We start from the raw sequence: 15,515 nt of genomic DNA, 5'->3' as shown, positions 1-15,515 counted from the left end.
ATCTTTATGTACACTAAAGAATGAGAACCACAAACTCTGACCGTGTTAAAAATAAGTTATTCTCAAAATATGACCTTGTCAAATGTTGGGAAAGTGAACCCACAAATCTCGAACACATTGCTGGTGATAGTAAATCTTGGTGCAGCTCCTGTGTTTGTTTGTTTGTTTATTTTATTTATTATTTATTTAAAGTAATCTCTACACCTAATGTGGGGCTCAAACTCACAATCCTGAGATTAAGAGTCACATGCTCCACCAACTGAGCCAGCCAGGTGCCCCACTGATGTAGCTACTTTAGAGACCAGTCTGGCATCACCTGCTTACAATCACATACTCCATATCCTGCCAATTCCACTCCCAGTTCTCTACCCAAGAGAACCCCTTGTTTTATCACAGGAGACTTCTACAACAAAGATCACAACAACAACTGGAATAGCAACAAAATCTGACACAATCCAAAGGTCCAACAGTGGGAGCAGAGGGGAGCTGGTACAGTCACAAATACAATGGGACAGCAGACAGCAGTCAAAGCAAGAACTTCAGAATTAGCAGTAATATAAATGAACCTGGGCAACATAGTGGTAAATAATATTAAGTGAAAAAAGAAAGCCTAAAAAGATGAGATATAGCATGGTATCATTACTATAATGCTTAAAACAATCAATTTAAAACTTTAAGGACTACGAATGTAAAAATAAATATATATAGGGGCACCTGGGTGGCTCAGTCGGTTAAGCATCTGACTCTGGCTCAGGTCATAATCTCATGGTAAATTCAAGCCCCATGTTGGGCTCTGTGCTGACAGTTCAGAGCCTGGAGCCTGCTTCAGATTCTGTCTCCCTCTTTCTCTGTCCCTCCCCCCCTCCCCAACTCTCTCTCTCCCTCAAAAATAAACTTCAAAAAAATTGTTAGTAAATAAAATACATATATACATATATATGTATATGTATGTATATATGTATACATACATGGATATATAATATATAAATAAAAATAACGAATGAAGGAATCTGAGATGCAGGATTCAGAACATCACCTACCAGCGGGGAGAGAAAACCCTAAGATTTCAAAACTTACAATCAAGATCCTAGGCTTTATTTTCGTGGTGAGTTTGCAAATAGCAGTCTATCTGAAAACACCTACTCCTGTAATTTGAATGATTATTTTTTTTTAAGCTTATTTATTTATTTTTAAGAGAGAGTGCGAAGAAAGTGCAAGCAGAGAAGGGGCAGAAAGAGAAGAAGAGAGAATGCCAAGCAGACTCTGTGCTGTCAGCACAGAGCCTAATGCGGGGCTCAAACTCACAAACCGTGAGATCATCACCTGAGCCAAGATCAAGATGTTTAACCAACTGAGCTACCCAGGCGCCTGAATGATTCTTTTAAAACACACATTTCAACATGTATTTCTTAGATTACTAATTAAGTTAAGCATCTCCTGCGTTTGCTGGCCATGTGCATTTCCCTTTTTTATAAACCGCTCTCATCTATTTTGTCCGCTTGCCTACTGCGACAGTCCTCAGGAGCGGTTTTCATCATTTTTCCTTTTCAGTTTACTGAATGACTTGGGGATAAAGAACACATTTCCTCTTCCCTAAAATGATCCTCATCAGGGCAGTGGGACATAATCCTCTCTCAACACTCTTTCCAGTGAGGGGGTCTCCAGGATAAACTATGTTCCTTTGCGACTGGAAGGCTACAGCCTACTGGGAGCTGACACAGACGGCGCTTGGCCAAAGGGTCACAGTGCACACAAACCTGCAGGTTGGGCGACTGAAGATCAGAAGTTACCAGAGAATGGTTGAAGTGATAGAGAGCAGCAGCAAACTCTTCATCTGATGAACCTTGGAGGCAAATAAGAAAGCCAATGACTCAAGCAGCCACTTGATGCATTACACCGCCCCGGCGACAGCCAAACCCCACCGGGGAAAAAAACCCGCCAGGCACCGATCCTGTCTACTGACCCTTGAGTCCATCTTTGTCCACCTCCTTAATGATACTGGCCAGGGTGGCCATGTGGTGTTCTGAAAGAGACACACTCAGGTAGTTTCGGATAAAATTATTCCGTGAGTTCAGCATGGAAGAGGTAATGAAGTTCAAAATGTTGGAAGCCAGACCTAAGAACTAAAGAGAGCACAGAGAAGTTCATGTCAGATTCATAAGCCCAGAGTGCCTCTAAATCCTCAATCTAAATAGAAATAAAACATGCCCATAGAGCTGATGGAACAAATGCAATGAATTCAAGTCAGAGTTTAAAGCCCCTACGGTGGGAGTGGGGCTAAGCTTAACTATGACAATCTTTCCCACATAATTCTTCCAGTTACAAAAAATGGCACCAGTTGAACACAACAGACTTCAGAAAACTCCGTGTGAAGACAGAGGCTTCTACACAGACTTGCTTCTTTCACTCCTCCAAGGCCCTGTATTTGTTCAGCTCGGGGACATTATTGGAATAAGGAATTCGGAAGCCTGTATGATCATTATACACACAGGGAATTCCCGGCTCCTTACTGCTCTCTCAAAATGAAACTGAATTATTGTGTAAATGTTTTATGTCCACAGCCTTGACTAGACTAAGCTGTATGAAAGTGAGGTCCGTATCTGACGTGTCTGCTTTAGAACAGGGCTGATAGTACATCATCTAGAAATACTGCTTGAACAAATAATTAGCGAGCATTTAACGACGTACCACACCTATGCTAAGGGCTCTTCACTTCTTCGCAACACCCTTAAAGGCAGGTACTATCACTCCCATATGACAGAAGACAACGCTGAGGCTCGGAGAAGTTTCGATTCTTGCCCACAGTCTCAAAGCCAGTGAGTGGTAAAAGCTAGATCCAAACTCACTTCTAACTCCAAAGGCTATGTTACTAACCCTCAATCAGAGAAGCAACACCAAGGGTACAAGTTATTTAATCAAATGCCATCAGTACACTCAGGCCCTAAGTAAAAATACCTTTAAACATGACAGTTAATTAACCAATCTACAAAATGTCTGAGTTCAAATGGTCTGCTCTTCACACCCCTTCTTCCCATTTCTCCCTCCCCTAAACCTCAGAAATCTACTCTTACCAACTCAGGATCTTTGCGACTAGCCAAAATGTTGCCCTTCTCACCGGGGGCCTGTTTACTGGGGCTTTTAACGCGAGGCGAGCTCTCCAGCGGAGGGGGCGGGGGAGGGGGTGGAGGTGCCACTTTCTCCTTACTGGGGGAGATGGTCTCCTCAAACCATTGCCCCAAAATAGGCTCACTGTCATCATCTGGAACAGAGAAAGAGAGAAGTAATAAAAATAACACAATGTAAAAATTTTTTTAGCACACCTGCTTTGTAAAACAGTCTACGTCAAAAGAACACGAGGATTATCTGGACTCAGTGGGAGTAACGTGGTTTCATAAATTTGTCAATACTCCTCTAAGTGTGTAAGCAAACCAGAAGCGTTTTATGGCACATAAATTATACCTCAATAAAACTGGTATTTTTTTAAAGGAGCCCAATGAAGAAAGAACCACCTCACTTTACTGCCAACAAGCCAAATGTTTTGAAAAACAAATGTTTACTTGTCCATGGGTTATAAAGCCCAAATTAAGACCTGGGTGGCCCAATCAGTTAAGCGTCTGACTCTTGATTCTGACTCATGTCATGATCTCGCAGTGGGTGTGGAGACTGCTTGAGACTCTCTCTCTCCATCTGACCCTCCCATGCTTGTGCACACACACACCTTCTCTCTCTCTCTCTCTCTCTCTCTCTCTCTCTCTCTCTCTCACATACAGACGAGAGACAGGGCACACACATGCTCACGCTCGCTCGCTCGCGCTCTCTCAGATACACAAATAAAACTGCACCTTTCACAATACTATACACCGCTCCCACAAACCCAATTATAATGAACTGGAGATATTTATCTCATTCCATCTCTCTCCAAACAAAGGCAGAAGGGAATGTTCACTTTGCCCTGTTGTTCACTGCAACAGAGTGGAGTTTGTCTCCCTACGCCTCCCCACACCACGCATCTATGACAACAGCCAAACCAATCACCTTACACACAAATGGGTTAATGCAGAAAGAAACGTGAAACGAGATGTATTTTGATCTTGGAGGGGAAAGGATGAAAAGCAATCTGGGCTTCACTGAGAGTAATTTCTACCATCCATTTTTCCACAGCTCAACTTACTCTTCAATAACATGTCACCTTTGAGGGCACAGAAAATCAGGATCCATGCTAGGCAGGGGAAAATGGCAAACAGGAAATTAACGGAAGCGAGCCAATGGAGAAACTTCCTGTTGCAACTATCTCCTGGGAGATGGAAAAGAGGCCTCTACCTTGGCTGCTGTCCTCCTCTGTGCTGCTGAAATCATCCTCATAGTAGGTGTTTGAGTCAGTAGAGGCACTGGCATCACTGCTCATGGAGCCCTTCCTCTGACGCTGCAGGACACAGGCCTAGGAAAACAGCAAGGTTTTGGAACCAATGGTCACAGAAATGGAGCCGCCCTACTTCACCTCATTCACCACGTAAGACATTTTCTCCGTGTCTTCTTTCTTCCTCTAAATCCAAGAAAATCTCTTGGGGTGCCTGGGTGGCTCAGTCTGTTAAGCTTCAGACTCTTAGTTTCGATCAGGTCACGATCTCACGTTTCATGAGATCGAGCCCCGCATCAGACTCTAGGCTGACAGCACGGAGCCTGCTTAGGATTCTCTCTCTTCCTCTCTGCCACTCCCCTGCTTGCACTCTCTTTCTCTCTTTTTCAAAATAAATAAATAAACTTTTTTTTTTTTTAATTAAAAAATGAAAATATGACCGCTGTCACAAAGAACCAAGTAGCCATGTGCATCACAAAGCTGACAATCAGGGGGCACCCGGGTGGCTCAGTTGGTTAAGCCTCCAACTTCGGCTCAGGTCATGATCTCGCAGTCTGTGAGTTCGAGCCCCGTGTCGGGCTCTGCGCTGACAGCTCAGGGCCTGGAGCCCGCTTCAGATTCTGTGTCTCCCTCTCTCTCTCCCCTCCCTTGCTCTGAGTCTCTCCCTCTCTCAAAAAAAAAAATAATAATAATAATTTAAAAATAATTTAAAAATAATTTTTTTAGGGGCGCCTGGGTGGCTCAGTCGGTCCAGCGTCCGACTTCGGCTCAGGTCATGATCTTGCAGTCCGTGAGTTCGAGCCCTGCATTGGGCTCTGTGCCGACAGCTCGGAGCCTGGAGCCTGCTTCAGATTCTGTGTCTCCTCTCTCTTTGCCTCTCTCTGACTCATGAGCACACACACGTGCTCACTCTCCCTCTCTCTCTCTCAAAAATAAATAAACACAAAAAAAAGCTGACAATCAGTAACGGATTCAGGTGTGGAATCACTGAAGCTTTCTTCTCATCTTCAAAACATTACCATAAATTTTGAGTTTATGAAGGCCACGGCGTACAGCCTTTTTCCTCCTGAGAGGGTTACACGAGATCCTGCAGATCATCCACGGCGCGACCCCACCCACCTTTCTGTAGGAGGTCGACAGCAGTGTCAACAGCAGGTTCGTCAGCGGGACAGAGTCGATCAGCCGCTGAATCCTCTGGATGGAGGTGCTCTGGGCCATGATGCTCAGGACCGCCGGGGAACCGTCTGTCTCCCAACCCTGAAGGGAAGCAGGCAGAAGAGAATTACGGACCCAACGGCGCAGAAAGGAGCCCCGTGATCAGACGGCTCAGGGCAGCCTCCCCAGGAGCGAAGCCAGCGTCGCCGTGCTGACCCCCTGCGCGCAGTCCCTCACCTTGTGCAGTGCTTCCACTTGCAGGTCTTGGAAGAGAGAGGTCAAGAGCGTGACAGCGTGGTTTGCCAGTATGACCGACAGCACCCCGAAGCCCTGGTGCCTATACAGAGAAGAGGAGAAACACAACTCACCACCTCAGCACAGGGGGTCTTGCCATGCGGGGGTCCCAGACCCCTTTCACAACCTATGAACCTTGCCCCGGAGGGAAGAAAATGCACACACGATGTGTGCATGTAATTTCAGAAGCTCGGTCTCCCTGAAGCCCACCCACGGCCCGCCTGAGGACCCATAAGCTTCAGGTGAAGCACCCCAAGAGGAAAAGAAAGACTTCCAAGTACACGGCACTTTGGAATTTAAACTCTCAGCTCGAATCGACCGGGTGATGTATAGATGCTGACATTCAAAGGCTGCTAGGACACTTGAAGTCATTCTTTCGAGAAGAAAAAAGTTAAAGATTGCCAATTTCTGTAAAATATCTGGGCACAAACCAAAGAGAGTAAAAACGAAGACTGACACACTGAATGTAAAACTTTCTTTCTGTCCAAATGGCCACATGACAAACAATTAGAATATCTAATATACAAAGAGTGCACGTAAATTAGTAAGAAAAAAGGACAAACAGCAAAGAGAAAACTGGGGCAAAGGACACAGGCAGTTGCAATGGCACTAATAAAGAAATACGAGTAAGAGAAATGTAATACCACCTTTCTCCTTTAACGCTGGGGCACCTGGGTGGCTCATTCAGTTCACCATCCAACTTCGGCTCAGGTCACGATCTCACAGCATCGGAGTTCGAGCCCCGCGTCGGGCTCTGCACCAACAGTTCAGAGCCTGGAGCCTGCTTCAGATTCTGTCCCCCTCTCTTTCTGTCCCTCCCCGACTTGTGTTCAAAAATAAACTTTCTCCTTTAACATTAGAAAACGTGAAACCTAACAATGCCCACTGTCAAAGATCTGTGTCTCCCTCTCTCTCTGTCCCTACCCCACTTGTGTTTGGTCTCAAAAATAAACTTCCTCCTTTAACGTTAGAAAATGTGAAAACTAACGATGCCCACTTCAAAGCGGACCTGGGGAAACGGGCACACGTGCACACACAGCTGCTAAGTAAGAATGCAATCAGAACAGTCTGACAAAACATTTCAAATTTTTACCTAAGTGTGCCCTTTGTCCTAACATTCATACCTCTAGGTATTTACCCCAAGGGGATAATTAAGCAACTTCACAAAGATTTATGTTTTAGAAGATTTATCAAAGCACAGTTTATCAAAACCAGAAATTTCATACACCCTAAATAAGTGTTTCAATAAGGTGATTAGAGTCAACTATGGCCTATTTACATAGTGGAATGCTTAGATACAGTGAATCCCTAATACGGGCACTGAGAAAACGTCTACGATGTTTTCTAACAGTGATCCTGCTTCTGTAAACGTATACATTTTGAATGCGTGCACAGAAAAACATCTGGAAGAATGTTTACCGATTTGGGTGGTAGAATTGGGGTGATTTTCCCCCCCTTTCTTATGGTTTGTAACTTACACAAGGAACAGGTTTTCTTAAATCTTAAGAAACAATAGCCATTTTTTAAACATAACTACTTTTTTTTAAGTTTTATTTACTTATTTTGAGAGAGAGAGAGAGAGAGAGAGAGCGAGCAGGGGAGGAGCAGAGAGGGGAGAGAGAGGATCCCAAGCAGGCTCCGCGCTGCCAGCACAGAGTGCGACGCAGGGCTCAAACTCATGAAGCATGAGCTCGTGACTTGAGCCAAAAGCAAGAATCTGACGCTTCACCAACTGAGCCACCTGGGCGCCCCATAACTTACTTCTGTGGGCAGACCTTTTGGCATCCTCCCACGTCCCTTTACAGTGAGTGCAGACACTCACAGAATTATCAACTACTGTTCTCTCTAATGTGCTTACCTCCCTTCTTTGCCTAGTGTCTACTGTCTACCATCCCAACGTCTATTTCAGATTTCAGTTCGCTTGACACCTCAAGGAAGCCTGCTTTGATTTCTCTGACCAGGCCAAACGCCCTTATTATAATACTCTCTAGATACAATTTGACATCTCTCTTCGTGTTTCTTGGAAGCGTGTCCTTTTTTTTTTTTTTTTTTTTGGTACATCACAGCATTCCAGAAATGACACAGAGCCTGGGACAGAGAAGACAACTCAGTGAATAATTTGTTGACTGAGGTCCAGAATTTGACTCCCTCCTTGAACTCCAGACGCCCATGCCAACCGCCTCCTCTACATCTCACACAGAGAGATGTGACAGTCATCTCAGAGTCGGCACGGTGAAGATGACATTCTGTGTTTCTTCGCCTTCCTGCCACCCCAGCTACTCCTGAGCTGGTATTCCCAGTCTCCGTAAATCATACCATCCTCCGTAAATTACACAATTTTTTGTCTCCTGCCAAAAAATGTTGAGGTCCTAGTTTTCACACTCAATATCCAAGCCATCGGCAAATCCTGTCAGCTGTACCTTCAAAACACATACCCCTTGGACCTCTTCTCTCTGCCTTTCCCACCAGCTCTGTCATTTGCAGAAATGCATCAGCTTCCTACCCGCCCTCCTTCCTGCCTTACACCCTGCAGTCTGTTCTCCTCACAGAAGCTGGCTTCTCACATCGCCAATAACTAGTAAGTCAGATCGGATCACTTTCCTGGGGAAAACCCTCCATGACTTACAGATTACACTTGGCCCTAGGAGATCTGGCCCCGGGCTGCCTCTCTGATCTAATTTCCACGCTCCCTCCTGGACGGCTCCACTCCAGCCCACACGGACCTAACTGATCCTTAAAAATGCCAATCAAACCCCCATCTCCAAACCTGAACAATTCTACCCCCAAAATCTGCATGGCTCGCCCTGCCACCTCACGTATGTTCTCTCCGTCTTGTCTTCAGAGCTTATTCCTCACCACCCTAACTAAAACACCAGCCCCTTACTAGCTTGCTAGCCCCTTACTCTGATTTATTTTTCTTTACAGGACTCCTACGATAAGTTATCATGAACGTATTAGTGTATCTCCTCACGGTCACTCCAGTTAGAAAAGAAGCTCCATTGGGGCGCCTGGGTGGCTCAGTCAGCTGAGCATCTGACTTCGGCTTAGGTCATGATCTCGCAGTTTGTGGGTTCGATCCCCACATCGGGCTCTGTGCTGACAGCTCAGAGTCTGGAGCCTGCTTCGGATTCTGTGTCTCCCTCGCTCTCTGCCCCTCCCCTGCTCATGCTCTATCTCTCTCTGTCCCAAAAATTAAATAAATAGAAAAGAAAAGAAGCTCCATCAAAGCAAGGACACTGCTTTGAAGAGTGCTACGTCCTCCGTGCCCAGAGACAGCTGAACACGTGGTAGGGACTGAATAGCAAACAAAACCCAGAAATGCCTAGGCTCAGAAAAGAAAACGTCAAGCCACATGGAAGTCATATGTCTAACTTCTCTCCTAGCAAGCAGGGCTTACTTCACCCAAACAGATGCAAACATTTTAGGAAGCAAGGCAGGGGGACCCGATAGAATCCTCTTTAGAGGTTAAACATGCAGTGAGCCATCAGCTGAAAGTTAAACAGGCCCATTACACAAAACAGAAGCACTGTTTTCTGATTTGACCCTCATAAAAACCCTGAAATAGGGGCACCTGGGTGGCTCGCTCGGCTGCCCTTCCGACTGTTGATTTCGCTTCAAGTCAGGATCTCACGTTTGTGAGTTCAAATGGGCTCGCAATGGGCTCCGCACCAATAACATGGAGCCCACCTGGGATTCTCTCTCTCTCCCTCTCTGCCCCTCCCCAGCTTGCGCACGCTCTCCCTCAAGATAAACGAACGTTAAAAAATAAATAAATAAATAAAACCCCTGAAATACGTTACACACACATTTCCCCCTCTTATGGATAAGGAAACAAGATCAGAATGAACGATTTATCCAAAATGACACAGCTATGATGTAGAGACAGTGGATGATGGTCATCACCTTAGTCATTAAATTCAACCAAGTATGAAGGCAAATGTTTCCATCGATGCAAAGACAAGAGGGGTTACACCAGCTCCCCATCAAGATAAAATGGCAGGCAAACAAAACAAAACATGAGTAGCAATTGAGTAGACACATACCCTTTTCCAGGCCCCAGTTTAGGAGAGCCCACTCCCTCTTTTGTGCGAGAAAGGATGTCTCTGACTCGGAGTGCGGCCAGTGGGTCTTTCTCTTTCCCCTTATCAGCCAAGGCAGTAGGGCTGAGGTTCAATATGAGGAAAAGACTGTTTAACAAACACCAGGCGCCCAGCAGTTGGAAGTTCTGATAGTGCTGTTAAAAAGGCACAAAAGCAAAGTATGAACACAGAGATCTTACAGGCTGTGAGACAGGAATGTAGCAGAGACACATTTCTTACCTCTCCACCGGCCCGGCGGGAATTGCTGATCGCTTGTCCGATCATGTCATATATTTCAAGCTGCACAACATCAAACATAACAAAAAGCTGAGCAAGCTGTCATATTTCATTACAAATGTTAATCCCACCCAAACTCACTTCGCTCATAAAATCAAATGTCCTCAAGGCACCTTCTAATGATACAATCCCATCACACTTCCCTTGACCTGCGCATGGTGTTGACTACTCTCTATATCCAGCTCCTATGTCACCTCTTCAGCGGTGTCCCCTGCCCCCAATCTAAAACAATACCCCAGGCCCACATCAGATCACGGCTTACCACACTGATTCATCCTACATGCTTAGCATTCTCTGCGGCTATCTCGTGTATCGTGTGTCTTCACTAAAAGCGCACTGACACACAGCACGCCTTCAACTACGTGTGCTGACTGAATGACTCCTCGCCCACAGGGTCCACTGCCAACACGAAGATGCAGTGTTTTCTGCAGAGTCAACCAAGCTGCCAAACACGCCAAACACCTACCACTCAGACCTGTTACCCGAGCGGAAGGGTTGGAGAGCACTCCGTGTCCTTTGCTCTACCCGGGAAGAGAGGGGGGCCTGACCCTATCTCCTCACAGAACAATGGCAGTGCCTGGGTCCAGATGGCATGGCTTACACATTTCTGGACGATCGTAGCCGCATCGCTCTCGTAGTCGTCTTCTTTGGAGCTCGTGGACCCCGTCCGCACCTGCTGGGCACTACCCACATGCAGGATGGCCATGCAAGTTGCCACACTCACGCCTGGAGGAAAAAAAGAAAGATGCACGGATTCGAATCATGGCAGTCCCACGAGCCCACCAAAACAGAACCATAAAACAACCTACCCAAAGGTAATTCCATGATTTGATCACAGACAGTAAAGTCCACAGGGCAAGACTAAACAGTGATACCATGCGATCCAGCAATCAACACTCCTAAGTACTTAGCTGAATGAGCTGAAAACTTCTATCCACATAAAAACCTGCACACAAATACTTATTGTAGCTTTATTCATGGTTGCCAACAACTGGAAGCAATCAAGATGCCCTTCGACAGGTGGATGCAGTACCACAAACTACGGCACACCCGTACGAGGAGTATTATTCGGCAATAACAAAAAACGAGCTATCAGGTCACAAAAAATCACGGAGGAAACTTAAATGCGGGATCCAAGCAGACTGCTTCTAACTTTAGGGCATTCTGGAAAAGCTAAAACTATGGAGACAGTGAAAAGATCAGTGATTTCTAGGGGGCAGGGGTAGGGGTAGGAGAGAGGGATTCCTGGGTAGAGCACAAGGGACTGCAGAGCAGTGAAACTATTGTGTCACAGTGATGACGAATACACGACGTTATGCGTTTGTCAAAAGCCACAGAACTGTCTGAAAGAGAAATCCATAATGTCAACAACAGACTTCTCAGACGTTAATAGTGTATCAACAGTGCATTCATCGATTATAACAAACGTACTGTTATTAATGCACTATGTTAATGATGAGGGAAACCGTACTGGGGACAGAAGGTAGATGGGCACTCTGTATCACCTGCTCAATTTTTCTGTAAACCTAAAACTGCTTTAGAAATAAACATCTATTAACTTTAAAACTTTAAAGACATCACAAGATATCTTCAATTTTTTCAAGATTACAGGGAAAAACATTCCACTCTTGGTGTTCCTCAAAGACATCAAATCCTTGTCTTTAAGTCAAATCCCAGGCCATCAAATTTCAACAAACCAACTCTGGGATTTTAATCCGACTAAAAATTTTTAAGGATTCTTTAACCATTACCAAGTATACTGACGGCCATGTAATATTCAAGAAATTCCCTAATAATTGAAACAAACCCCAACTTAAAAACTGCAAAAATCGGGGCGCCTGGGTGGATTGGTCGGTTAAGCGTCCGACTTCGGCTCAGGTCACGATCTCACAATCCGTGAGTTCGAGCCCCGTGTCGGGCTCTGTGCTGACAGCTCAGAGCCTGGAGCCTGTTTCAGATTCTGTGTCTCCCTCTCTCTCTGCCCCTCCCCTGTTCATGCTCTGTCTCTCTCTGTCTCAAAAATAAACGTTTAAAAAAAAAAAAAATTTAAAAAAAACTGCAAAAATCAAAGGCAGAGGACAAGGAAATAAACACTGGAATTGGGCTGGGAGAGAACGTATCTTCACAGGTATCTTTAGCTTGCTATTCCTACTGCTGCTGCCCTAGCTTAGGCCCTTAATGTGTCTCGCCTGAATGACTATAAAAAAAATCCTAACAGAGCTTCCAGACTCCAAATTTCTCCATGCCAAAATGTCCTGTGTACTGCTACTTGAATGTTCTTCCTAAAATATAGCTCAGAATCTTCAATGGTTTCTCCTGTCTATAGGACATAAGCCAAATGACTTAGACTGCATTTCTCTCTCTTTTTTTTTTTTAGAGACAGCACAAGCGGGGGAGAGGGACAGAGGGGGAGGGAGGGAGGGAATGAAGGAGGGGAGGGGGGAAGGGGGAGAATCTTAAGCAGGCTCCGTGCAGACACGGGACTTGAGCCTACAACCGTGGCATCATGACCTGAGCCGAAATCAAGAGTCGGATGCTCAACTAACTGAGCTACCCAAGTGCCCCTAGCCTGCATTTCTAAGACCTCTTTGATTGTGTCCTTTCTTTCCCACTGTACAATACCCACTAAGCACATATCCTCTCCCCCTGCCCCTCCTCTCCACACACACTGATACAGTATGTGCCCCCAGACTCTAGGACACTCTGAGTCCTGCTTCTGCCTCTGCCTCTGCCTAGGGATAGCCCTACTGAAAATCCACCTGCCCTACAGGCACATCAACAGAACTTCTTCATTACTACTGCTTTACCCAATTCCTATTTGCATCCAGATGTTCAAAATAAAGCTGTTGGAAGAATATAGGGAGATGATCAACCTCAGCAATTTCGTGATGGTCCCCAAGGTCAAGTTTCCAAGACTGTTCAAATCCTCACTCAGAGAGCCAAGTAAACAAAGGAAATTGTTATACCTTCCAAGACATACCAGGACTATGCTATTTGAAATCAAGGATCAGTGAATTGGGGTAAAAAGTCACTGTCATAACTTAAAAGTGAGTGAACGCCAGATGTCAGGCCCCACTTCCAAGGCAGCATGATCAACAGGAAGAGAGATTTTGTGGGTGCACGAAGAATAATTAATATAAACAGATACCACCTGTTCCATGAAGGCTTCCTCAAACCTGCTCCCACAGCAAGACTCCCTCTCTCTCTACTTCGCACACCCAGCCGTGCTACACTCCTCTTACTGCTTTTTGTCATCTCCTGTTTTATGTCATACCCTGCGGTCCTAACTGTTCTCAGTGTAGGCTCCTTGAGGGCAAGGATCAGATATTGTTCATCTCATGTCATACCCTGCGGTCCTAACTGTTCTCAGTGTAGGCTCCTTGAGGCCAAGGATCAGATACTGTTCATCTCAATATCCCAACAGCACTTGGCATTTTGCTTTACACAGACATTTACTATCTGCACATACTATAAAATCAAATATGCACATAATAACAACACCAGCAGTGGAACAACACGATAATTTACAAGACTCCTATTGAGACCTCATTTCACCTAGATGAGACATTAGATGATCCTCAGGGGGAAGGGCACAAGTCAGGCGGGGAGAGCACTCAGAAGGATCTCATGGTTGGGACACCTGGGTGGCGCAGTCAGTTAAGCATCCGACTTCAGCCCAGGTCATGATTTCACAGCTCATGAGTTCGAGCTCCGTGCTGAGCTCTGTGTTGACAGCTCAGAGCCTAGAGCCTGCTTCCGATTCTGTGTCTCCCTCTCTCTCTGCCCCTCCCCTGCTCGTGCTGTCTCTCTCTGTCTCAAAAATAAAAAAACATTTAAAAAAAAAATTTAAAAAGCAAAAAGAAAAAAAAGGATCTCATGGTTTCCAGAAAGCGTACTTGTACCTGACTGACAAAATGAGAACAGACATCATCACCTCTCACCTGCATAGAGACAACTTAGGCTGAGGACTGTCACATCTTGCAGACGAGAAGGATTGAGAGGCTCCAACACAGGTAGAGAGAGGGTATCCAACGCCATGGTAACATCAATCACCAGTGAATGAAAACTAGAACATAACAGAGGAGGAGGTTAACAAGAACGTCTCTGTGAATCCCTTGTTTCTTATTCTGATCACTAAAGAAAGTCGGCATGCCACAGAAAGCTAACCGGTTTCTCTTTCCGAGGGCAGCATCAGAACGTAAAGCACACAGCCTGAGCCCCTTACCCGTTGCGAACAGCAGTGGCATCGGCTACTGTTGCAGGCATGATGAAGAAAGAATTGGCCAACACTGCATCTTGAAACCGATTGATGTAGCGCAGGAAATATGGCAGGTTCAAACACACACGCAGCAGCTTCTCTGAGCCACCTGAATCAACGACAAGGCTCAACCTTACAAACAGGCCTCTGTCTGCTGCTGGATTCTCTTCCACGTATGAAATTTTGGAAAGCAGAGAAACCGGCTTTCTGACGATGATTAAGAGTCTTACCAAGCTCTTGAAGACTAGCCACGTTCTGAGCTATAAACACATTCTTGGTTTTGACAGCAGAGGCTTGATCTGTGGATGACTGCTCCTCATTTTCTCCTTCAGCCTAAAGAGAAACAAAAGGCACGTGAAAGGCCTATCATGACACCACCAGCTGCCGACTACAGCCCTGCAGTCAGAATCGAAAAAAGCACCCAAACGAAGCAGCTCTACGGATACTCCTCAGACTCCCCAGTTAGTGAGGGGCAACTCCCCCTCTAATGTAGGCAAAATACAAGTCAGTTTCCCAAGAAGAGAAAAATATATAGCTTTAAAATATATATATTCTACAACCAGTACAGAGTGTGATACCTTTGACGGAAAAATGTACGTGCTCTTCACGTTTATTTGCACTGAGAAATTCAGAAGAATGACCATCCAAAGAGTAACAACAGTGGACAGAACGTTAGGGTAAGTTTTGCTTTTTTCTGGTTTGTATTCTTATATTTCTTTCTATCATAGGCACTTAATCACTTTATGTCGCAAACAGAAGATGCATTTGCTACTTTTTTCTAGTATTCTCATCTTAACAACTTCCAAGGGGTGAGGACATTTGGCTGGAGTAACTCACCGGAGTCTGTGGACCTACGGGCGGCGATGCTACAGTTCTAGGGTTGAAAACTGACGTCAGCTGATTCAAAAAATTCATCTGTACCTCCTTCTGCCTCAGCTCTGGGCTTACTGGTGAGGCCAGCTCTTTCTGATCTTCCACTGTAAATATAAAACCAAAAACAGGATGAACAGAGTACCGCTAGAAGGCAGAGCGGGAGAAAGTTGGCCAGGGAAGCAGCCAAGGAACTGGGTCTGGC

The 15,515-nt window shown here is 45.4% G+C and overlaps 1 protein-coding gene across 1 annotated transcript in view; it reads right to left on the bottom strand.

The window, feature by feature from the left end:
* UBR4 (ubiquitin protein ligase E3 component n-recognin 4) overlaps positions 1–15,515 on the bottom strand; it is a 131,391-nt gene that overhangs the window by 105,075 nt on the left and 10,801 nt on the right. The window contains exons 5-17 of the mRNA XM_019461565.2: positions 15,278–15,417; positions 14,671–14,773; positions 14,408–14,549; positions 14,124–14,248; positions 10,784–10,908; positions 10,126–10,185; positions 9,850–10,040; positions 5,750–5,849; positions 5,477–5,614; positions 4,321–4,438; positions 3,072–3,259; positions 1,964–2,123; positions 1,758–1,843 (exon numbers count right to left, since the gene is read on the bottom strand). Coding sequence (XP_019317110.2) covers positions 1,758–1,843; positions 1,964–2,123; positions 3,072–3,259; positions 4,321–4,438; positions 5,477–5,614; positions 5,750–5,849; positions 9,850–10,040; positions 10,126–10,185; positions 10,784–10,908; positions 14,124–14,248; positions 14,408–14,549; positions 14,671–14,773; positions 15,278–15,417 — 1,676 coding nt within the window. The remainder of the gene's footprint in view (positions 1–1,757; positions 1,844–1,963; positions 2,124–3,071; positions 3,260–4,320; positions 4,439–5,476; positions 5,615–5,749; positions 5,850–9,849; positions 10,041–10,125; positions 10,186–10,783; positions 10,909–14,123; positions 14,249–14,407; positions 14,550–14,670; positions 14,774–15,277; positions 15,418–15,515) is intronic.

Source organism: Panthera pardus, unplaced genomic scaffold (genome assembly GCF_024362965.1).
Source record: "Panthera pardus isolate Hobbes unplaced genomic scaffold, ASM2436296v1 HiC_scaffold_11, whole genome shotgun sequence".
In the NCBI taxonomy this organism is placed as follows: Eukaryota; Metazoa; Chordata; class Mammalia; order Carnivora; family Felidae; genus Panthera; species Panthera pardus.
Note: the sequence above shows the minus strand (reverse complement) of the source record. Positions and strands in the feature narration are given on the sequence as shown.